The sequence below is a fragment of the Myotis yumanensis genome, unplaced genomic scaffold (genome assembly GCF_028538775.1).
Source record: "Myotis yumanensis isolate MYYU_CA2020_CCGP unplaced genomic scaffold, mMyoYum1.0.hap1 SCAF_5, whole genome shotgun sequence".
Classification (NCBI taxonomy): domain Eukaryota; kingdom Metazoa; phylum Chordata; class Mammalia; order Chiroptera; family Vespertilionidae; genus Myotis; species Myotis yumanensis.
Window position 1 is genome coordinate 98,535,574 of NW_027223756.1, and position 24,620 is coordinate 98,560,193.

General features: G+C 49.4%; 1 protein-coding gene across 1 annotated transcript; it reads right to left on the reverse strand.

The window, feature by feature from the left end:
* Positions 1-1,523: 1,523 nt before the first annotated feature.
* ANGPTL4 (angiopoietin like 4) lies at positions 1,524-7,466 on the reverse strand. Its single transcript, XM_070416656.1, has 7 exons — positions 6,977-7,466; positions 6,660-6,770; positions 6,440-6,557; positions 4,085-4,198; positions 3,686-3,781; positions 3,316-3,597; positions 1,524-2,165 (listed from the first exon to the last, which is right to left on the reverse strand). The coding sequence occupies exons 1-7, from the start codon at positions 7,310-7,312 to the stop codon at positions 1,984-1,986; spliced, it is 1,239 nt and encodes a 412-aa protein (XP_070272757.1). The 5' UTR covers positions 7,313-7,466; the 3' UTR covers positions 1,524-1,983.
* Between the last annotated feature and the right edge of the window lie 17,154 nt (positions 7,467-24,620).

Genomic DNA, 24,620 nt, shown 5'->3' on the forward strand with positions numbered 1-24,620 from the left:
GAGCTATGGGGGGAAAAGGGGGAACAACTGTAATAATCTGAACAATAAAGATTTATTTTTAAAAAAAGAATAATATACAGAGATCCAACAGCAGACTAGAGGATTCCAAGAACCAAGGCAAAGATTTGAAATACTAAGAAGCAAAAAAACACCCAACTGGAAAAGCAAAAGGAAAAAAGAATACAAAAATATGAAGATGGTGCAAGAAGCCTCTGGGACAACTTCAGGTGTACCAACATCCGAAGTATAGGGGTGCCAGAAGAAGAGAGAGAGAAAGATATTGAAAACCTATTTGAAGAAATAATGACAGAAAACTTCCCCTACCTGGTGAAAGAAATAGACTTACAAGTCCAGGAAGTGCACAGAACCCCAAACAAACGGAATCCAAAGAGGACCACACCAAGACACATCATAATTAAAATGCCAAGAGCAAAAGACAAAGAGAGAATATTAAAAGCAGCAAGAGAAAAACAGTTAGTTACCTACAAGGGAGTACCCATACGACTGTCAGCTGATTTCTCAACAGAAACCATGCAGGCCAGAAGGGAGTGGCAAGAAATATTCAAAGTGATGAATAGCAAGAACCTACAACCAAGATTACTCTACCCAGCAAAGCTATCATTTAGAATTGAAGGTCAGATAAAGAGCTTCACAGATAAGAAAAAGCTAAAGGAGTTCATCTCCGCCAAACCAGTATTAGAAGAAATGCTGAAGGATATTCTTTAAGAAGAGGAAGAAGAAGAAAAAGGTAAAGATAAAAGTTATGAACAACAAAGTGACAACAAATACATATCTATCAATAAGTGAATCTAAAAATCAAGTGAATAAAAAATCTGACGAACAGAATAAACTGTTGAATAGAATAGAATCAGGGGCATAGAAAAGGAATGGACTGACAATTCTCAGTGGGAAGGGAGTGTGGGGGGGTGCAGGAAGAGTCTGGCCAAAAATCATACACCTATGGACGAGGACAGTAGGGTGGGGAGTAAGGGCGGGCGGGGCGGGGGGGGGGGGCGGGTGGGAACTGGGTGGAGGGGAGCTATGAGGGGAAAAAGAGGAACAACTGTAATAATATGAATAAAGATTTATTTTAAAAAAATAACTTCTATGTTGATCACATATTGAAATAGTAATATTTTTGATATATTGGATTCAATAAAATATATTTGTAAAATTCATTTCACCTGTTTCTTTTTACTTCTAAAAAATTTTTTTTATCAGTTGGGACACTGAGAGGTTAATGGTGATTCACATGCATAAATATGATCAGGAGGGTGTTCTAATTTTCTCTTTACCTGCTTCCAGAAGGAATGAATGGGGGCTTTGTTTTCTAATTTTGAAAATAAAAGTAACATACACATCATAAAATAATAAATGGAGGAAATTAAAATCAGTTGTCAGAGGTGGTAGGAATAACCAGTTTTGTCCTTAACAGACCAGGGAGTGTTCACCTCCACCTTGAGAACATGTTTACCTGGATTTTGAAACTGTCCACTTTTAACAAACTTAAGGACAAAGAAGAATAAAATATTCTGAAGCTGCTTTTATTTCAAGAATTCTGTGAGCTCCACCCAGACACCAGTGGCATGGGCTTGTCCCACAGCACCCACATACAACAGCACCGTGAGGGTGCCCTCATCCGCTGGCCAGTCAACATGACTGAATCTACCATTGAGGGCTGCCTGGTTGCCCCCGAGTGGTCCCTTTGCATCTCCCACTCCTTGGGTAGGCAAAGAGCAGGCCTCAATGCCCGTTGGTCCCTCACTTCTGTGGTCTGTGCCCTGTACTGTTCTCAGAGGGTATATCACCTATAGCCACCCTACTAAGAAAGGGGGCCTCTTCAGTCATAGGCTGCTTCTCTGTCCACATTGCTCCAAATGGCCCCTGCCCAGAGCCCCTGCCCAGGCAGAGTGTGGCCACATGCTGGGCCAGAATCACAATCACTGTCCTCTAGGAGCCTGGGACCAGGCTCCAGCAAGGAGGCTAAGAGGCTGCTTCATCCATTCTGGGCTGGATCAGCATGGTGGTGGCCTGCAACGGGTAGTAGCGGCCCCGCCAGGTCTTCCAGAAGATGCCCTTCTTACGCTGCTGCCGATGCCGAGGAATGGAGTGGAAGTACTGGCCATTAAGGTTCGAGTGGCTGCAAGTACCAAACCACCAGCCTCCTGTCAGAAAAAAAGGGGACATGGTTAGGCGGGACCTAACCACTGGGGCTGGGATAGCGATGAGGCAGCATTGGACTTACACACTTTAGATGGGAGGGCTTTGGCAGTGGTTGTCAAATTGTGTCCTGAAGAACCACAGGTTGTAACAGAGGAGCCTCAGGGACTCTGGGACCCCCAACCCAATAACCATAGCTCTCATATCTGTGACCATGGCAAGTTACTTCCCTGCCCCTGACATTCATTAAAGACTTTCTATGATTGTCGCCTGTCTCATCAATTTATATTAGATTGAACCATAAAAAATTACCAGTATTCCATCACTTTTTGATGTATTTTTTATTTATTTATAAAGTCACCCTTTTAAATGTTTTTTAATTGATTTTTTTAGAGAGAGAGGAAAGAAGAGAGAGAGAGAGATAGAAACATCAATGAGAGAGACATTGATTGACTGACTCTTGCACCACCCCTACCCCCCCCCTCTCCCCCCCCCCGCCCCAGATCAAGCCCACAAGCTGGGTGTATGTCCTGACTGGGAATTGAACTGGTGACCTCTTGGTCCATGGGTCAATGCTCAACCACTGAGCAACACTTGCCAGGCTTTTATTATTTTTTAATCTTTACCTCAGGATGTTTTTATCAATTTGAGAGAGAGAGAGAGAGAAAAACATGGATGGGTTGCCTCCCTTATGCAACCCAACCAGGGGATTGAACCCACAACCTGGGTATGTGCCCTGACCAGGGATCAAACCCACAGCCTTTCAGTGCATGGGATGACACTCCAACCAACTGAGCCACACCCAGCTGCTCCATCATTTTTTGACCCACCAAAGGGAGTTTGATGTTTCACTTCACAAGGCCTAGACTCTGCCTTAGATTTCATTAGAACAAGACGGAGTTTGTCTTGGTGGCTCTGCTACAATGTCATCTCATTGAATATTCATAATAATCCTATGGAGTAGGCACTGTGATTATACCCATTTTAAAGGTGGGGCAACTGAAGATGGGAGAGGTTAAGTCAGTTGCCCAACAGCACACAGCCAGTAAGGAAAAGAGGGTAATGGATGGAATTGTGTTGAAGGCAGGGCAGGGAAGCAGAAAGGCAGGGAGGGAAGCCCCGCAGGCAAGACCAGGAGGGACAGAGCTTACTCACCAGAGAGGTTCTTTGCACAGTTCTTGTCCCCACGGAGGTCGTGGTCCTGGTCCCAAGTGGAGAAGGGAAGGGAGAGGCTACTGGGTGACACAGTGGTGGCACCCAGCTCGCTGGCCATGGGTGCTGTTAGCTGCAGGCTGTAGGCTGTGTCCTCACCACCCAGGCGGATGGGGAACTGAAACGACTTGGCATTGCCTTCCCAGTCCTGCAGCTGCACAGCCAGGTGGCTGCCATGGTCGCCCAAGATCAGGTGCATCTTCTCTAGGCCCAGCCAGAACTCTCCTACAGTGGGAAAGGTCATCAGTGAGACAGGGACCCACCGCCACAGCCCCCTCCTCTCCCTGTGCCTCTGGCTTTTGGAAACACCCACCTTGGGGATCTCCAAAGCCAGTCTTATAGGCTTCCCAGGGCTGATTGAAATCCACGGAGCCATCCTGGCGCCTCTGAATTATGGTCCAGCCTCCATCTGCCCAGACAGGTACAAGGTCACTAGGAGCACCCTTCTCACAGGGGAATCCAATTCCTCCATTTGGCTCCAAAACCCCAAGCCACCTCCAAACCCAGGGACAGCAATACTCCCCTCATTCATCCCAGCAGGACTGGAGGAAGGTGGTCAAAGGAAGGAATACTGTGGACTGGCCAGCAGGCGAGAGGCTCAGCCTAGGTCTTTGTCCCCAGGACTCAGCAGGGAAAGAGGGAGTGGGTGTGAGGGAGGTGGGCTGCATTTGACAGAATGACAACAGTTCCCTGGTGGACTACCGCATCCTACCTGAGGTCATCTTGCAGTTCACCAGGAAAGGCAGGGACCCCTGAGGCTGGATCTGGAATAGTCCACTTTGCCGTTCTCCCTCTTCAAACAGCTCTTGGCAGTCCCTGGGCAGCCCTATAGGGCAAAGGGAGGGACAGGGAGATTGAGTCAGAGGGCAGTCCTGGGGGTCTCAGGAAACAGGTGTATGTAGAATCTGGGCAGTGGGCAACAGGGATATTAGAGGGCAATCCTGAGTTCAGGACACCCTCCCCTTCACTTGCATAAAGTCTTCCATGGCTCCCTCTGACCTTCCTTAATACTGACCACAAGATGCTTCAGGATTGGCCTCTGCCCCCATCCTCCCTCTTCCCACACTGCATGCCCACCTTCTGGCCACATAGCCTTCCTTGTCCCACACATCTTCCTGCCACAGGTCCTTTGTACATGCTGGTCCCTCTGCCTAGGATGCTCTTCCCTTATGCCTTTTTATGCTTCAATGTAAGGGTCCCAGGTTCTGGAAGAAATTCCTGACCCTCAGACCAGACCAGACTCCCAGAAAGGAGCATCAAGGCCTTCCCACTCGCAACACTAGGGTCATCTGGTGTCCTCTCCCCAACTCCCTCCCCTGAATGAGGCCTCTATGAGGCCAGGGATAGGGAATGTTCTTGGGCTGATCCTAGTCCACAGCAGGTGTTTAATAAAGACACAATGACTGAATGATTGATAAATGAATATTTGCAGGAGCTGAATGGGGGGTTGGGCAGGGGAGGCAAGAGCTGAGCTGAACTGGACAGGCTTTGCTTTGTCTAGTGGGGGATTCGGATCAGGTCTGGATGGGACTTGCCTGGATAGAGACTCTGCCCAGGGTCCCAGGGTGGGGAGTTGAATGATTGAGGAGGAAGGGAGGGAGGGAGGCAGGGAGGCAGGAAGAGAGGAAGAAAGGAGGAGGGAGGGAGGAAGTAGAAAGTAGGGATGTCTACTGCTGGTGGGAAGCCCCGCCCCCAGCCCAGCAAAGAAAGTAGGGGAAAGGTCGCTGGAGGGAAAGGGGGGGTGAGGGCCCAGGACAAGGGGTGAGTGTGTCCTAACTGTTGCCAGGGTGGGGGCCAGCCCAGAGTGACTGCAGACACTTTCTGGCCCCTGGGGCAGCTCCCCTTTCCCCTACTTTCCTTTCTTCCAATCAGGACAGGCACCTGGCCAAACCACCAATGTGGCTTCCATTAGCACCAGCTGTTTCTCTCTCCAGCTCTGAACTTTCCCCTACTTGGCAGGACTGAGCTGGAGTCTGGGAGTTCCCAAATCCATGAGTTCCCCCCTCCAATCCCCTCCACATCCCTCAGCCTGGACCTATACCTACTAGTCCATCCCAGAAGCCCCTCATCCCAGGACAGAAATTTGGGAGGGTGTACTGGACCCTTTCTGATAGGAGTGGGGGCGGGGGGGGGGGGGCCTTGGGGTGGGGAGGGGGAAGCCCTCAAAAGAGAGAGCTGGAAGCCAGCAATCAGTTTGAGGGTGTGAAGGGGAGAATCTGAACTTTTACCCAGTTGGCTACAGACAGACACAGATGCCAGGCCGGGTGATGGGGTAGGAGGACCAGAGGGAAGTCGGCTGGCTCTGGGGCCATGAACTTAAGGTGGGGCAGAGACAGGAAGCTGGGAGCCTGTGTTGACATACACAGACATGTGGTTGGAAATTTGGGGCAATTTCAGGCATACATTCAAACAGGACCCAGAACTGCAGAGGTGGCAATGGCTAGCTCTCTGTGGAAGTAGGGGCATGGGAAATGGGGGTAATCAGGTACTTTGGGGCCAAGAATGGGGTGAGGGACCAGGTGCTCAGATCAGCAGCCCTGGATTTGTCAGAGATGCAAGAGTGAATGCGTCTGGCCAGGGAGATAGGGTCCCTGCACTTGCTCTACCGCCTAGATCCACATTCCAAGTCTTAGAACCCTTCTCACAGACAGGCATTTGCTGTTCATCCAATAAGGACTTCAGACACCCCAGCCGGCACCCTCTTGTCCACCATGTGCCCTCCTAGAAAGTTCCAACCTCCATGGAAGTGTCCCTGCACCCGCCCCCTTCCCCACACTCCTGCAGCCCAAATCCCTTTTAGACTTGGACCCTCTTTCCCAACCCTTGCTCTATTAGTGGCCAGCAAGTCTTTGGGGAAAACCCACTGGCCCACTGGGAAGAAGGGTGGGGCAGTCAGGGACGGAGCTGAAGAAGGTGCCCCATTAGCCCTTCACAGAGCCCAGAGGGACCCAGGGCCAAGACTCTCTCCTTGAGTAAGATGGATGTGACAAGGTGGGTACAGGAATGGCAACGTGTATGCTATGTGCGGTGGGAGCTGCCAGAGGACAGCAAAGGGCTGGACACTCACTGTGTAGGTGGGTTACATTGTGAGTGGAGCCAACAAGCTGGGACATCTTGGGTAGCCTCTTCCTCCTGGCAGGCGTGGCCACCCCGCGGCCCAGGTGCGTGGGGGCCAGGAGGCCCACCTGGGGAAGGACAGGAAGAGAATGTCAGATATGACTGGCTCACATCCAGACTCACAGGTTCAGCTTGGACTTCCCTGCCCTCCTGGTGCAAGCATCTGGTACCTGGCTCTGCAGGTTCTGGATTCTCAGGTGCTGCTTCTCCAGGTGGCGCTGCTGTTGGGCCACCTTTTGGAAGAGGAGCTCGATCCTGCTGTTCTGAGCCTTGAGCTGAGTCTGGAGAGAGTGAAAACCTGGTGAGGATCTGGCCTTCTGCCGCCAACCTCCCCATTCACCCGCTCCTCTGTCCTTCCAACTCTCCATCATTTGACTCTTGGGCCGGAGAGCTCAGGGAGCCCTGGAAGCGCACCACTTCCGTCCACGCCCTTCCAGGCTCGCAAGAGAGTAGTACGAGTGCGGACAGTCACCTGGGTAGCACGTACCTGCAGACTGCGGAGGGTCTCAGGGACGGCCTCGCCCCGGGAGACCGGACTTGCGGGGACGTGCGGGGGCGCGGCGGCTGTTCCCGGCTCCTTGCAGGCGGCTCCGCACGCGCTCAGACGCCGCTCCAGCGCGCCCAACTGCCCCCGGGTGCGCTCCGCGTGTTCGCGCAGTCCGTGCCCGAGCTGTAGGAGCCCGTGAGCCAGGACGTTCACCTCGTCCCAGGACGCGAAGCGCGGCTGCGGCTCCGCCGGCGCGGGGCGGCCCTGCGCGCTCAGCAGCCCGGCGGTAGCTGCGCACAGCACCAGGGCTGCTCCGGCCGTCGGCGCACAGCGCATCCTTCCCTGTGGCTTGGGCGCGGGACGTAGGGACTCAGACAGAGGGGCGCGCGGGCTCTAGGTGGGCGCGGGTTCTAAATACGCGCCGACCCTGGCAGAGCCTCGGGCGGGTGCAGAAGCCCCAAAGAACAAGGACAGGTCCAAGCCTCCCGCCCTTCGTTTGGCGTGTTCCTACGACAGCCTTTTTATAAGGCGGGTGCGAGATGGGGCGGAGCAGCTTCGAAGGCGGAGCACACGTGCCGGGGGCGGGGTGTACAATCCGGGGTGGGGTTCTGTGCATTCGCAGCGGGGTGCAGGGCGCCCTAAGATTGCAAAACTCAGACTCCTCCCCACCTGGCTCTGACGCGGCTTCTCTGCAGACCGTGGGAGACCTGACTGTCCCCCCTTCCCGTGATCCTCTTTCCTGCGCCGAAATTCCGGTCCTCCCCCCCCCCGCACCCCCCACCCCCCCCCCCGCACCCCACCCCCCCACCCCTACGCCCCGTTTCACTCAAAGGGCGCTGGCATACCAGAAGGCTGGGCGACTGGCGTTCCTCGTGCCCTCCTCAAGTCAAAAGCTGGGGAGAGGGCGGGAAAGTGACATGTGAGGAAAGGCCCTGGTGCGCTGAGTCCCGCAGGACTGGGAGGGGAGCCCAGGATGTTTCTGGGAGAGCTTCCCAAGACCAGGCTGCCCTCCCCTCCCCGCCCCGCCACCACTACCACCCAGACGTCTCCAAGCTCCACGCTCCTTCCCGCTCAAGGATTCGTCATAGCAGAGGTGTCTGTGGATTTTTTAACGTCCCTCATCATCACCCTTCCCCACAACCTAGTGCCCTTTGACAGGGCCGGTGTCTGTCCTGTTAAGTCTCCAGCTCAGAGTCTCACTTCCCACACTCTCTACCCTCAGGGTCTGCAGTGTCTGAGTCTTGCCTGCATCAAAAGCAGAAACCTGGGAACAGAAAGAGGGGATACTTGGAAGGAAGGCCAACCTATTCATTCATTCATTCATTCATTCATTCATTCATTTGGCAGTCAGCTACTCTCCTATATGGAGTTCCCAAGTTGGTGGCAGAGAGACCCCAATACTCTGAGACTGGGGAGTGAGCAAGGATGGGACAGAGGAAGAGCTGAATGCAGCTGTGAGGCTGCACCATGTCCATTCCACAAGGGTAAACATTTATCCAACAAACTTTCACCGAAGTCTCCCCCCTGCCATCCCCTACCAACCCCCCTACACCCTGTCAGGAAAGAGGCTGGCACAGAAACATCCATCTGCCAGGAAAAACCCGGGGGCAGGTTAGTTCCAAGTTCTGGCAAGAACAGAGTTGACTCAGCAGGGCTTGGAGCCAGTTCAGCCTCTGTAATCTGAAACTGCATGCCTCGGGCCTGATGTGCAGGTCACCACTCACATTTGGCCAGCCCAGACCCCAGGATCACAGATCTTGGCAGCCGTGCCAGGCAGATGGGAAGGGCAGGGAGGAAAATCTCCACAAGGAGGAGACCTGGACAGTCATCATCGGCCCTGGCAGCCAGCCTGTCCACGCCCGAAGCCCATGGCCTCCGTCTGAGTGGGTGACATTGCTATCCCAGAGCGTGTTCTTTCATCCCTGGCTTCCTGCATTGAGATAAATGATCAGTTACTTTCCCAACCTGATGGCCTTTTCATGATCCATTTTTTAGCAGCTTCTTTCTCAATGCTGTCTTTCAGAGGGCACAAAACACCAAAGGCTCTCTCTCAGAGGCAAGTGCCCTGAACAAGGTACAAAAGTATTTCTCCAGGAGCTTGGCTCTTGATTGCATCCTAAAAAGTGCTCCGTGGAATGTGCCCTATGCCCCAGCAATGACATGGTCACCCTAATCAGCTGTTTCTTTTTATTTTTTGTACTTTTTATTTTTAATCCTCATCCAAGGATATTTTTCCATTATTATTTATTTATTTATTTATTTATTTTTAGGGAGAGAGGGAAATATGGAGAAAAATATTGATGTGAGAGAAACATATATATTGGTTGCCTCCTGCACGTGCCCTGACCAGGGCATGGGCCATGGAGGAAAGAGCCTGCAATTGAGGTATGAGTCCTTGACCAGAATCGAACCCAGGACCCTTTGGTCCACCGGCAGACTCTTTATCCACTGAGCCAAACCAGCTAGGTTTCCATTGTTTCTTCTTTAAAAAATGTATTTTTTATTGATTTTAGAGAGGAAGGGAGAGGGAGAGAGAAATAGAAACATTAGTGATGAGAGAGAATCATCTTGCACAGCCCATTCCAGGGACTGAACCCACAACTCCAGCCCCAACCCGAAATCAAACCTGTGACCTCTTGGTTCCTGGGTCAACTGCTGAACCACATCTGGGCAATCAATTACTTCTTGAGTGCTCCAGTTCCAGTGGGCCATAACGGTGGGCAAGACACCACAGGCCCCACATAGGCTACTCTGGTTAAGGTAAATGGCATAGAAAGATAACATGTCAGCTGGAATCTCTCATCAGAAAGAGAAGCAGTGAAATAGACTATTTTTGCTTGTCTGTAGGCAGCTGAATGAAGTCTCTGCCTTTGGTAGTTTTCTTTCTTTTTTTTTTATCTTTGTATTTTCTTTTTTTTAAATTAAATCTTTATTGTTCAGATTATTACAGTTGTTCCTCTTTTTTCCCCCCATAGCTCCCCTCCACCCAGTTCCCACCCTACCCTCCGCCCTCACCCCCCCACTGTCCTCATCCATAGGTGCACGATTTTTGTCCAGTCTCTTCCCGCATCCCCCACACCCCTTTCCCCCCCCAAGAATAGTCAGACCTTTGGTAGTTTTCAATCTGAGGCAGGACTCCATCTTATGAACAATGTCTTTCCATCTGTATCTCCAAGACTTCAGTTACTGGGGGCCCTCAGTCCCTCTTTACTAATTTCCAATCCTTGGCACTTCTCCTGGGTGGGACAGGAAGAGCTGCTAATAATAAAAATAGTGGAAGCCCTCGCTGGTGGTTCAATGGTTAGAGCACCAGCCTCCCCCCCCCCCCTCACACACACAAGGGTGTTGGGTTTGATTCCCAGTCCAGGGCAGGTACCTGGGTTTTGGATTCACTCCCCACCCCTGGTCAGAGAACATGCAGGAGGCAACCAATTGATCTCTCTCTCTCTCTCTCTCTCTCTCTCATTATCATGTATTGCATTATAGATTAATTACACACAACATTCTTTTATACATTTTAACCCTGAACATCCTATAGAATAAAGAGGTAATATGCAAATTGACCATCACTCCAACACACAAGATGGCTGCCCCCATGTGGACACAAGATGGCCAGCAGGGGAGGGCAGTTGGGAGTGACCAGGCTGGCAGGGGAGGGCAGTTAGGGGTGACCAGGTCAGCAGGGGAGGGCAGTTGTGGGCGATCAGGCCAGCAAGGGAGGACAGTTAGGGCCAACCAGGCCTGCAGGAGAGGGCAGTTTGGGGTGACCAGGCTGGCAGGGGAGGGCTGTTAGGGGCAATCGGGCTGGCAGAGGAGCAGTTAGGCATCAGAGGAATGGTTAGGGGGTGATCAGGGTGGCAGGCAGAAGCTGTTAGGGGCAATCAAAAAGGCAGGCAGGCTAGTGGTTGGGAGCCAGCAGTCCTGGATTGTGAGAGGGATGTCCCACTGGGATCGGGTCTAAATGGGCAGTCGGACATTCCTTAAGGGGTCCCAGATTGGAGAGGGTGCAGGCTGGACTGAGGGACACCACACCCCTCCCCGGTGCACGAATTTCATGCACCGGGCCTCTAGTAAGAAAAATAATTGTTGCTTGAAAAAGTTATTTCATGCAGCCATTTGGTTTGTATCAGGAGGAAGTGAACCTCCAAGAGTTTAGTGTCTGCCAACTTAACATATTGTTTGTTTGTGGGATTTTTTATTAATAATCCTCACCCAAGGATATTTTTGCCATTGATTTTTATTTTTTATTAAAAAAAACTTTATTGTTGAGAATATAATAGATGTCCCCCTTGCCCTCCGCCCATTGTCCCCCTCCACCTGGTTTCCACCCTGCCCCAGGCCTTCACCACCCAATTATCTATGTCCATAAGTAATACATATCTATATATATAAAAAGCCATAAGATATATATATATATATAACATCCAGAACGACTGAATGGATGACTGAACACCTGAAGTCAGTCTTGCAGTCAGTGCTGGGTTGCCGCGGCAACCCAACACTGACTGCTGCCGCTATGGGCACAGCAACCCAGCACTGACTGCTGAGGAGACTGCAGATCAGGCCTGGAGAGAGAAGCAGTGTCTGATCCACAGCCTCTGTGGCAGCTGTTGATCAGCCCTTCCCTCTCTCTTTCTCTCCAGGCCTCGCCAGCAGCTGCACCTCTCTTTCTCTCTGGGTCTTGCCAGCATCCGGGGAGGAGGGGGGTTGGCGGCTGCTGATCATCCCCGCCTCTCTGATCAGGCCCGGAGATGCTGACTGGCATAGAAACCGACCAATCAGAACCAAATCTGGGTGAACTGCGAGGAGCCAATAGCTGTCTAAGAGGAAGAACTTTGAAGCTGGTATAAAAACCGACCAATCAGAACCTAATCTGGGTGAACTGCGAAGGCAGTTTGTTGAGGAGTTTTAAGGGCAACAGCTATTTGGTATAAGGTGTAAGAAAGCGGTTCAATTTTTTTAATGACCAGTTTGGCAGTATAGTGCATATGGCTGGCTATCAGTCCAGATATAGGGATTATGTATTTTTGTCTGCCAAGAGCATCTCCTCCTGCTGAAAAAGGCTTTTCCCTCCCCCATTTAAGCAATCCTATCCTATATCATCTATCTATACTAATAAAAGGGTAAGATGCTAATTAGACTGGGTCTACCAGCCATCTTCTGGACGTCCAACTTCCTTCCGGACAAAGCCATTGTGGTGGGGGCTGAGGCAGAGGCAGTTAGGGGTGATCAGGCCAGCAGGGGAGGGCAGTTGGGGGTGAGATCAGGCCAGCAGGGGAGGGCAGTTAGGAGCAATCATGCAGGCAGAGGCAGTTAGGGGCAATCAGGCAGGCAGGCAGGTGAGCGATTAGGAGCCAGTGGTCCCAGATTGTGAGAGGGATGTCCGACAGGGATTAGGCCTAAACTGGCAGTCGGACACCCCCCAAGGGTTCCCCGATTGGAGAGGGTGCAGACTGGGCTGAGGGAACCCCCCCTCCATGCACGAATTTTGTGCACCAGGCCACTAGTATGCATATAAGATCTTTGGTTAATCTCTTCCTGCCCCCTACCCCACCTTCCTTCCCTCTGAGATTTTTCAGTCTGTTCCATGTTTCCATGCCTCTGATTCTATTTTATTCACCAGTTTATTTTGTTCATTAGGTTTCTTATTCAATTATTTAAATTTTTAAATTCAATTGGTTTTTTTCTTTTTAAAAAATATATTTTATTGATTTTTTACAGAGAGGAAGGGAGAGAGATAGTTAGAAACATCGATGAGAGAGAAACATCGATCAGCTGCCTCCTGCACATCTCCCATTGGGGATGTGCCCGCAACCCAGGCACATGCCCCTGACCAGAATCGAACCTGGGACCCTTCAGTCCGCAGGCCGGCGCTCCATCCACTGAGCCAAACTGGTTTCGGCAATTCAATTGTTGATAGATATTTATTGCCATTTTGTTGTTCATATTTTTTATTTCTTCTTCTTCTTACTCTTCTTAAAGAATATCCTTCAACATTTCATGTAATACTGGTTTGGTGGTGATGAACTCCTTTAGCTTTTTCTTATCTATGAAACTCTTTATCTGACTTTCAATTCTAAATGATAGCTTTGCTGGGTAGAGTAACCTTGGTTGTAGGTCCTTGCTATTCCTCACTTTGAATATTTCTTGCCACTCCCTTCTAGCCTGCAAAGTTTCTGTTGAGAAATCAGCAGACAGTTGTGTGGGTGCCCCCTTGTAGGTAACTAACTGTTTTTCTCTTGCTGCTTTTAGGATTCTCTCTTTGTCTTTAACCCTTGGCATTTTAATTACAACGTGTGGGCCTCTTTGGGTTCCCCTTGTTAGTGACTCTCTGTGCTTCTTAGACTTAGAAGTTTACTAGAGGCCCGGTGCACAAATTTGTGCACCAGTGGGGTCCCTCGGCCTGGCCTGCAGGATCGGGCTGGAACTGGCTCTCTGATATACCCTGAAGGGTCCTGGATTGTGAGAGGATGCAGGCCAGGCCAAAGGACCCCACCGGTGCACGATCGGGGCCAGGGAGAGATGCAGGAGGTTGGCCAGCCAGGGAGGGATCACGGGAGGGCTCCAGGTCATGTCCAGCCTGCCTTGCTCAGTCCCAATTGGCCGGACCACAGCAGCAACCTAACCTACTGGTAGGAGCATCTGCCCCCTAGTGGTCAGTGTACATAATAGTGAGTGGTTGAGTGGCCATAGCATATTATTAGCATATTATTCTTTGATTGGTTGAACGGATGACCAGACTGCCGGACACTTAGCATATTAGGCTTTTATTATATAGGACTAGAGGCCCGGTGCACAAAAATTTGTGCACTCGGGAGGGGAGGGGGGGTCCCCCAGCCCGGCCTGTGCCCTCTTGCAGTCTGGGACCCCTCGGGAGATAACGACTTGCTGGCTTAGGCCTGCTCCCGGGTGGCAGAGGGCAGGCCCAATCCCTAGGTGCAGCCCCTGGTGGGGCTCAGAGCAGGGCTGATTGGGGAGTTGAGGCGCCGCCCCATCATGCACAGAGCAGGGCAGATCAGGAGGTTGCAATGCTACCCTCAGTCACGCTCAGGGTAGGGCCGATTGGGGGGTTGGGGCACCGCCCCCTGTCACACTCAAGGCAGGGTTGATGGGGAGGTTGTGGCGCCACCCCCTGTGATGCACAGAGCAGGGCCAATCAGGGGGTTGGGGCGCTGCCCCCTGTCACTCACAGAGCAGGGTCCATCAGGGGGGTTGGGGCTCCATACCCTGTCACACACAGAGCAGGGTCGATCAGGGGGTTGGGGAGCTCCCCCGTCATGCACAGAGCAGGGCCGATAAGGGGGTTGAGGAGCTCCCCCCTGTCACTCACAGAGCAGGGCCGATAGGGGAGTTGGGGCACCGCCCCCTGTCACACACAGAGCAGGGCGGATCAGGGGGTTGGGGTGCTGCACCCTGACACATTCAGGGCAGGGCCAATGGGGAGGTTATGGCTCTACCCTGTCACACACAGAGCAAGGCCCGTGGAGGGGGGTTGGGGCGCCACCCTCTATCACCCACAGAGCAGGGTAGATCAGGGGGTTGGGGTGCCGCCACTGTCACACTCAAGGCAGGGCCAATGGAGAGGTTATGGCTCTACCCTATCACACACAGAGCAGGGCCCGTGGGGGGTGGGGGGGTTGGGGCGCCGCACCCTGTCACACACAGAGCAGGGCCGATCAGGGGGTTGGGACGCCGCACCCTGTCAAACACAGAGCCACAGGGCGATCAAGGGGTTGGGGAGCTCCCCCCTATCAGGCACAGAGCAGGGCTGATAGGAAGGTTGTGGCCCCGCCCCCTGTCACTCACAGAGCCGCAGGGCGATCAGGGTTTGGGTGCTGCCCCCTGTCACACTGATCCCGGTGCCAGGAGCCTCGCTGCTCCGCTGATCCCGGTGCTGGGAGGCATATTACCCTTTTACTATATAGAATAGAGGCCTGGTACATGGGTGGGGGCCGGCTGGTTTGCCCTGAAGGGTGTCCCGGATCAGGGTGGGGGTCCCCACTGGGGTGCCTGGCCAGTCTGGCTGAGGGGCTGAGGGCCGTTTTCCGGCTGGCGGGTGACTAAAGCTCCCAACAGCTCCTTTTTTTCTTTTTTTCTTTTTTATTCTGGGCCAGCTTTAGCTCTGAGGCCTCGGCTGCTGAAAGCTGGTTTCTGGCCTTTGTTTTTCCTTCTGTATTTGATACAATGTTGTGGTCCGGCTGGCTGAACCTGGCTGACTGAAAGCGGGTTTCTGGGGTTTTGTTTAGCTTCTTATTTGCAACATAGTACATAGTTGCTTAGAGTTGCAGCTGAGAGGCTGGCACTTCAGGCGGGGAACGTTGGAGTCAGCCGTCACTGGAGCAAGCAAGCCTCCCTGTTCGCTTCAGTGCATGGCTGCCGGCCGCCATCTTGGCTGACAGTTAATTTGCATAAGGATATGCTGATTAGCCAATGGGAAGGGTAGCGGTCGTACGCTAATTACCATGTTTCTCTTTTATTAGTGTAGATTTCTTCCACCAGGTAGGGGAAGTTTTCTGTCATTACTTCTTCAAATAGGTTTTTAATATCTTGCTCTCTCTTCTCCTTCTGGAACCCCCATAATGCAAATGTTATGTTTGCAGTTGTTACAGAAGTTTCTTACACTATCTTCGTACTCTTGCATTCTTTTTTCTTTTTGTTTTTCTGATTGGGTGTTTCTTGCTTCTTCATATTCCAAATCATTGATTTTATTGTTGGAATCCTCTAGTGTTGAATCCCTGTAAATTATTCTTTATTTCAGTTAGGGTATGCTTAATTTCTGACCGATTCTTTTTCATGTCTTTGACATTCTCACTAAGGTCCTTGAAAGTCTCACTAAGTCACTTGAAGCTCTCATTAAGATCCTTGAAGGAAAAAAATCATTGAGTAACCTGATAACCATTGTTTTGAAGTACTTTGCTTGCCTCCATTTCTTTCATTTGTAACATGTTTCTTTGTCTCTGCATTTTGGCTGCTTTGCTGTGTTTGTTTCTATGTATTAGGTAGAGCTGCTATGTCTCTTGGAATTAGTAGAGTGGCCTTGTGTAGTAGGTGTCCTATGTGCCCAGTAGCTCAGCCTCCCCAGACACCTGATCTGGGCACTCTGGGTGCACCCCCGTGTGAGCTTTGTGCACAGTCTTATTGCAGTTGAGCCTTGATTGCTGTGGTGTCACTGGGAGGAATTGACCTCCAGATAAATTGGCTATGAAGACCAGCTGTGTCTACAATGAAAGAGTTGCTGTGCGGAAGACACTCCTATAGAGCAGGACTTGATTTAATGGGCTTTGGTGCTCATTGAGTCTGCCCCTTGAGTGGTGTTGTTTGTGGATGTGTAGAGCTGTAAGCTGTCCACTGGGTGCACTGGCTCTGGAGTCTCCCAGGAAGTGCAAATTCAGCCACTGCCTGGGGCCACCTGGCTGGAGCTACAGAGAGTTCTGCAGATGGCTGCTACTTGCATTGGCCAAGAAAGTGCCCAGGTGAGGCCCAACTGTGAAGCAAGGCAGGATGGTGCTAGTGCCAGGTCTTGGGCCTTTTATTGATGGTTTGGGGCACACTGACTCCAGCTGCTGCTTGTTTAAGAGATTTTAGCAAAGTCTGAAGCCTGAGCCAGACAGGCCATTCATATGGAAAAGCAGCTACAAACAGCTTGGGTGGGTCTGCAAATTGGATGGGGCAGGGTCTAACAGTGTGGGCCACACTGATGGAAACTCAGATGTGGCTGTCAGCTCTGTGATGGGGGAGGTCTCAGGACAGGAACAGTGACTCCTTTGAGCACCCCTGTTTGGGAGAAAGCTGCCCTTGAGTTCCTGCCCTGATGCCAGACAGTCCAGTTTCTCCTGATATGTTCCTGAAATCACCCAAAGTCGCAGCTCACAGACGCTGGAGCTCAGAGGAAGCCAAGGAAGTGCAGGCCTCTTAAGAGGAACACATAAGGCCCAGCTGGCATGGCTCAGTGGTTGAGAATCGAACTATGAACCAGGAGGTCACAGTTCGATTCCCAGTCAGGGCACATGCTGGGTTGTGGGTTTGATCCTCGGTGTGGGGTGTGGAAGCAGCTGATCACTTATTTTCTCTCATCATTGATGTTTCTATCTCTCTCTCCCTCTCCCTTCCTCTCTGAAATCAATAAAAAAATATTTTTTTAAAAAAGAGGAACACCTTGGACTCCAGTAGCCTGTGTCACTCAGCCACAATCCCCGCTGGTTTTTATAGCCTGAAGTTATGGGTACTTATCTTCCAGCTCTGAAACCCTGGTCTGAGGGTCTGGTGTGTGGCTGGGATTCCTCTCTTCATGGGCAGCCTCCACAAAGATGATCTCCCTCCCAGTTAAAAAAACACTGCATGTGAATGTTGAACCAGCCTGTTCTGTGCCTCCCCCTTCCTACCAGTATCTGTGTGCTTTCTTCTTTACTTCTCTAATTGTAGAACTTCCATTTATCCAGATTTCAGGCAGTTCTAAATGATGGTTCTGTATTTTAGTTGTAATTTTGATGTGGTTGTGGGAGGTGGTGAGTATAGGCGTTTACCTATGCCACCATCTGGGTTCTCCTCTATTGATTTTTAGAGAAAGTGGAAGGGAAGGAGGGGAGAGGAGAGGAGGAGGAGGAAGAGAGAGAGAGAGAGAGAGAGAGGGAAAGAGAGAGAGAGAATGAGAAAACATTGGTTGCCCCCCATATGCACACCCTGACCAGGGCCAGGGATCGAGCCTGCAATCCAGGTACATGTCCTTGACCTGGAATCAAAACTGACACCCTTTGGTGCACAGACCAATGCTCTAACTACTGACAAACACCTACCAGGGCTGGACTTCCATATTGTTTTGAAGGTATATATCAGAGGATAGAACATATTTTATTGTTAACAGGGGTTAGTTAGTGCACCAGTTTTCTATTGCTGTGTAACAAACATTCCCAGAACTTAGTGGCTAATAACCACAGCTAGTGGACTCAGCTGGGTTGTTCCTTTCCGTTGGGTTACTCATGTAACTACAGTCACCTGGAACTTAACTTGGAATAGATATTCCAAGGTGGACACTTAATGTCTGGTGACTAGCCTCTCCAGCAGGATCACCTGAGTTTCTCCCATGGTGATGGTAGTGTTCCAAGAGGATGAGACTCAAGAACCAAGATGTATTCAGCCTCTGCTTACATCACATTAGCTAACATCCCAATGGCCAAAGCTACATAAGAATGTGGATACCAGTTGGCATGAAGCTTGAAGTGAGCAGCTTATCACAGTTAGCTTAATGTAGGACTCTAAATATTTAGACATAGTACATGGACCTTCATTTGCACTCTTGACACACACCCTGCAAACATTAGTGTGAATTTCTCTATTTCACCAGGGACTCAATGCAGATCAGGATATCCTCCTGTCATTTTCCTCAAGGAGATCCTAGCCCTGGGGGTCAGACCAGCACACTCAGTTCATTCTGCAAATGTTACTTATACATCTACTGTGTACCATACACTAAGGGTACAGCCATAGGCAGGTAGACACAGTCCTGTCCTCAAGAACTGGGGAGTCCAGGGCTCTGAGATCAATTATCTACATGGAGTTCAGTTAGATTGATGTCAAGTAACTTTTTTTTAAATCCTCACCTAAGGATATTTTTTCCATTGCTTTTTCAGAGAGAGTGGAAGGGAGGGAGGGCGGGGGAAAGAGAAAGAGAGGAAAGCATCGATGAGAGAGAGCTACATCGACTGGTTGCCTCCCTGATCAGGGGTGGGGAGCGAACCTGCAACCCAGGTAAGTGCCCCTAACCAGAAATGGAACCCTCCACCCTTTGGTACATGGGCCATCACTCTAACAAATGAGCAACACAGGCCAGGGCTCAAGTGACATTTTGTAGATAAAAATTAAACATTTATTAACTTTAATAATGCAGACTATTTGTTATTTCCTAATTTGTGAGAAGATATGCATTGTTTTCAAGTCTCAAACATTTTTTGTAGGGGCTTGAAAAGTACTTACACTTTCTTTGTGGAAAAGTTTGCCTGGGGAGGAAGATAAACCATGTAACCCCGTGATTTCTTTCTTTTTGTGGGAGTAATTTTAAATTTTAAAATAATTTCAACTTACAGAAAATTTGCAACAAGAGTATAAAGACCACCTGTATACTCTTCGTGGAAATTCCCCAATTGTTAACTTGTTCTATTCGCTTTATTATTCTCTCAATCTCTCTCTCTTGAAAATGAAACATATATCGGCATAGATGCATCTGTAACATACACACAAATATATTGATATATAAAACATTTATTGAGAGAGACATGTATAATACAAACATTTATACATAGGTGAATATATAACACCCACAGAAACAGAATACAATATGTATAGAAATATATAATACATATACCTGTAGAGATGTATTACTACACACAGAGACATATATAATATACACTAGAGGCCCGGTGTACAAAATTCATACACTGGTGGATATCCCTCAGCCCAGCCTGCGCCCTCTCGCAGTCCTGGAGCCCTGAAACCGATTACCCCACACAGGGAGGCCCCGCCCACCCACAGCAGCACTGCCACCGGGTAGCCTGGGCCTCCCTCTTTGGGACAATCGATCATGGGGCTCTGTGATCTATCGCCCCAAAGAGGAAGGCCCTCCCCACCTGGCCAGGGCTCTGTGATGGATTGCCCCTGCAGAGGGAGGCCACGCCCACCCACTGCAGCCCGCCGGTCAGTGGCCTGGGCCTCCCTCTGCAGGGCGGTCATGGGGCAATGGCAGGGCCAACCGACCAATTGCATTGCACCAGCCTTGGCTGGCCTGGTGCCAGTGGGTGTCAGCGTGGTCGTCCGGATGGTCGTTCTGCTGTTCGGCCGTTTGGTAGATTTGCATATTACACTTTTATTATTATAGACTGCAGGCCCAGTGCACAAAATTTGTGCATGGGAGAGGTCCCTTAGCCCGGCCTGCACCCTCTCCTATCCAGAACCCCCCTGTGGGTTTGGGCCTAAACTGGCAGTCGGACATCCCTCTCACAATCCAGGACTGCTGGCTCCTAACCGCGCACCTGTCTGCCTGCCTGATCTCCCATAACCACTCTGCCTGCCTGCCTGACCACCCCTAACCACCTCTGCCTGCCTGCCTGATCGCCCCTAACCGCTCTCCCCTGCCAGCTTGATTGCCCCTAACTGCCTCTGCCTCCGCCTCTGCCTTGGCTCTTGCCACTGTGGCTTTGTCTGGAAGGAGGACTGGATGACTGGAATATGTCTGGTCGACCAGGTCTAATTAGCATATTACCCTTTTATTAGTATAGATATGCAGATAAAGGGTGAGCCACATTTATATAGAGACACACACACACATATATAATACTAGTATGTACACACATATAATACACATACACCTATGTATAATACACACAAATATAAAATACAGAGAAAGAGAAAGAAAATACACACACATTTTTTCTAAACCATATGTTGCAGACATGATGTATGACTTTGCCTTTTACTAAGAACAAAGACATTCTCTTACATAATCACAGTACAGTTAGCAACTTTAAGAAAGCCAACCCTGACTTACTAGTTATCTAATCTGCAGTCCATATTCCAGTTCCTTCAACTGTAACCATTATGTCCTTCATAGCCATGTTTTTCCTGGGAGGTCCCATCCAGAACCACACACTGTCTTGCATTGTTGTGTCTCTCCTAATCTGGAACTGTTCCTTGCTCCTTTGTTCTTCACATCAGCATTTTTAAAATTCTCACCCAAGGATATGTTTATTGATTTGAGAGAGAACCCCAGGTTTCGGGTTCTATCCCAGTCAGGGTGCGTACAGGTGGCAGCTGATTGATGTTTCTCTTGCTCTCTCTCTTTCTCTCTTTTTTTGTTAATCCTCACCCGAGGATATTTTCCCATTGATTTTTAGATAGAGTGGGAGGGAAGGGGAGAGACAGAGAGAGAGAAACATCAATGAGAGAGACACATTGATTGGTTGCCTCCCCCACGTGCCCCGATTAAAACCAGGGATTAAGACTGCAACCAACCTACACCCTTGACCAGAGTGGAACTTGGGCCGACACTCTATCCACCGAGCCAAACCGGCTAGGGCTCTTTTTTTTTTTTTTTTTTTAACATACACATTTAACTTTATTTATCAATGTCATTTAAAGTTTGATTTATAAAACAAAAAGATATTAAGAGTTTGTATTACCAGAATTTAAACAGGAGAAATACCCACAGCCTTGTAAGTGTAAATTATATACATTAAAGTCAAATAATTGGAGGTTTTTTCCAATATGGAAACTATACAAATGAAATAAATAGCAAAAGGACCTTCTAGGAATATTGTCACTGTGGATTATCAGTTATTTTAGGACTAAGCAAAGATTCTGAATATTCAGACTTCTTTTGCTGTTTCATATTTACCTATACTCTGAGTCAAGCTACTTGACAAAAAGGTCTGATTTAGGAAGGCATTTAACTTTATAGCAAGTTTTTCCATCTCCAGTTACCACCTTCAAAGGAATTTAATTACAGTGCTGATATAATCTGCTGGTTTCCTTCGAACAGTGTGCAAAAAATGACATCTGTACAGATCAGCAGACCAAATGAACAGGAAACTCCCCGCAGCGGCAGGATATCACTGGCTGTGATCGGTCTGATCGCCGAGTGGATCTCACCTTGATGGCTTTCTGAGACTCCTCTCTGGGTGCACTGTCATCTCTGGCCTCCTTGTCACACTCAGGTCTGACTGCCACCTTTCAAGGACCTCCCCCCCACTTTCCATATTCGAGATGACCACCCCCAGCTTCTGCGCTGAGCACTGTACAACCAAACTTTCCGTTGTTCCACCACCTTGTTTAGGGGTTTCATAAGCTCGGGGTCAGTGGTTACAAGCAAGGGGAGTCCATATTTCTGCACTCGAGTAAAGGTTTCAGGATAATTGCCACGCTGATGCAAAATGCTGTTGATGCCGAAGGAGAAGAACTAGGCCACGGTGTCGGAGCTCCCGTGCAGGGGACGCCCTGCTCCCCAGACAGGTTCCATGGCCCAGTCCACAGGCAGCAGGCACCCACTGCACTGGAGATGGCACCAGGGGACCACGGGGCTCACAGCCCTTCCTCTCTCTTTCAAATCAATAAAAGCATACCCACGGGCTAGGATTAAAATAATAATAATTTAAAAATAAATACAAAATATGTATACAGTCACTTTTATATTACATCCTCATAACTTATTTATTTTATATAGTAAAAGTGTAATACGCTAAGTGTCCAGCCATTCATTTGACTGTTTGTTCAACTGTTCCACCAGTTGCTATAATGCACTGACCACCAGGGGGCAGATACTCCGACTGGTAGGTTAGCTTGCTGCTGGGGTCTAGCTGATCAGGACTGGGCAAGAGGGGCCAGACACGCCCTGGAGCCCTCCCACAGTCCCTCTCAGGCCTGCCAGCCCCTCATCGCCCCGATCGCCCTGATCACCAGCCAGGCCTAGGAACACCACCCGTGCACGAATTCGTGCACCAGGCCTCTAGTTTATTTTATAACTGGAAGTTTGTAACTCTTAACCTAATGTGATTATTTTAACCACTTAACTTGAATACTGAGTGATCGGTGCTATCCTGGGAGAAGCACAGGAGCTATAAAAGCTCAGAGAAGGGACCAATCCCCTCAGGCAAGGCTTCCTGGGGCAGGGGCCAGAGGCTGAGGGGTACCAAGATTATCCAGACAAAGAGAGTAAGGAATGGATGACCCAGATTGGGGAGGAGCCTGAAAAATGCACTATAGCCTAGGGCCTGCCTAATTCTTCCTAGATGAGCCCAGTGACATTGGGGCTAAGTATGTGGACACCCCAAGAGAGACTGCTGTGCCTCTGTCCAAGGAATGGCCCCACCATACCGGCAGCTGATCCTGACCTTTTCTGCCAGCTTTTGGTCACATTCAGGTCACCAGGAAAGGTCACCCTAGGGCAGGAGCCTCAGAGGCTTGGGCAGAGATGACTCAGATTCTGGGTTGAGGCTTCAGAAGGGAACAAAGTGGCTGTTACTGAAACGCCCTCCCTATCTGCACTGCGAAGTCTTCCCAGCCTGGGAGCGTATGTGTGCCCGAAACTGGCAGCCTTTGCTCCCAGGGCAAACAGCCCTGAACTCACTAAGAATAATAAATCTAAGTGCACATTTATAGCTCTCACCTTTATAACATCAATCATGCGCATGCTCCATCTCACATCCTCCTCAAATTGGCCTTGGATAGGAGAACACTCCTTTCCCTTTTGAACTAGGGAATTTGAAGTTCTGAGATGTTCAGACACTTTGCCAAAGTTGCACAGCTTTCAAGGGCCAAGATTTGAACCTAGTTCTCTCTCCAGGTCCAAACCACTGAATTTTTTGTTTTGAATGGATAATGTATTTCCGTTGCCCCAAACCCAAAATGTTTAAACAGCATAGCTGGAGAAGTCACCCTTCCCTACTCACGTGTCCACACAAATTTTGTTCAAGAATGTTTATCCAGCCCAGCTGGCGTGGCTAAGTGGTTGAGCTTTGACCTATGAACCAGGAGGTCACGGTTTGATTCCCGGTCAGGGCACATGCATGGGTTGAGGGCTCGATCTCCAATGTGGGGCATACAGGAGGCAGCCAATCAATAATTCTCTCTCATCATTGATGTTTCTATTTCTCTCTCCCTCTTCCTTCCTCTCTGAACTCAATAAAAAAAATATTTTTTTATCTCCAATAAGGGTTTAATCTCCAACATTTACAGGGAACTCATACAACTTAACAAAAGAAAGATAAACAACCCAATCAAAAAATGGGCAACAGACCTAAGTAGATACTTTTTGAAAGAGGACATAAGGAAGGCCAAGAGACATATGAAAACATGCTCAAAGCCACTAATCATCTGAGAGATGCAAATCAAAATGATAATGAGGTACCATCTCACACCTGTAAAAATGGCTATCATTAACAAATCAACAAACGACAAGTGCTGGCAAGGATTCGGAGAAAAAGGAACCTTCCTTCACTGCCGGTGGGAATGCAGACTGGTGCAGCCACTGTGGAGAACAGTATGGAGTTTCCTCAAAAAACTAAAAATGGAACTCCCATTTGACCCCGTGATCCCACTTCTAGGAATATATCCCAAGAAATTAGAAACACCAATCAGAAAGGATATATGCACCTCTAAGTTCATAGCAGCACAATTTACAATAGCTAAGATTTGGAAACAGCCTAAGTGCCCATCAGCAGATGAGTGGATTAGAAAACTGTGGTACATCTACACAATGGAATATTATGCTGCTGTAAAAAGGAAGGAACTCCATTTGCAACAGCATGGATGGACCTGAAGAGCATTATACTAAGCGAAATAAGCCAGTCAGAGAAAGATAAATATCACATGATCTCACTCATTTGTGGAATATAATAAGCAACATAAACTGATGAACAAAAACAGATCCAGAGACAGAGAAGCATCGATCAGACCGTCAAACCTCAGAGGGAAGGTGGGGGAGTGTGGGGGTAAAGGGGAGAGATCAACCAAAGGACTTGTATGCATGAATATCAGCAAAACCAATGGATACAGACATCAGGGGGGTGAGGGTATGATCAGGGGAGTGGGGAGACTATGGGGGAATAAGGACACATATGTAATACCTTAATCAATAAAGAAAATAAAAAAATATTTTTAA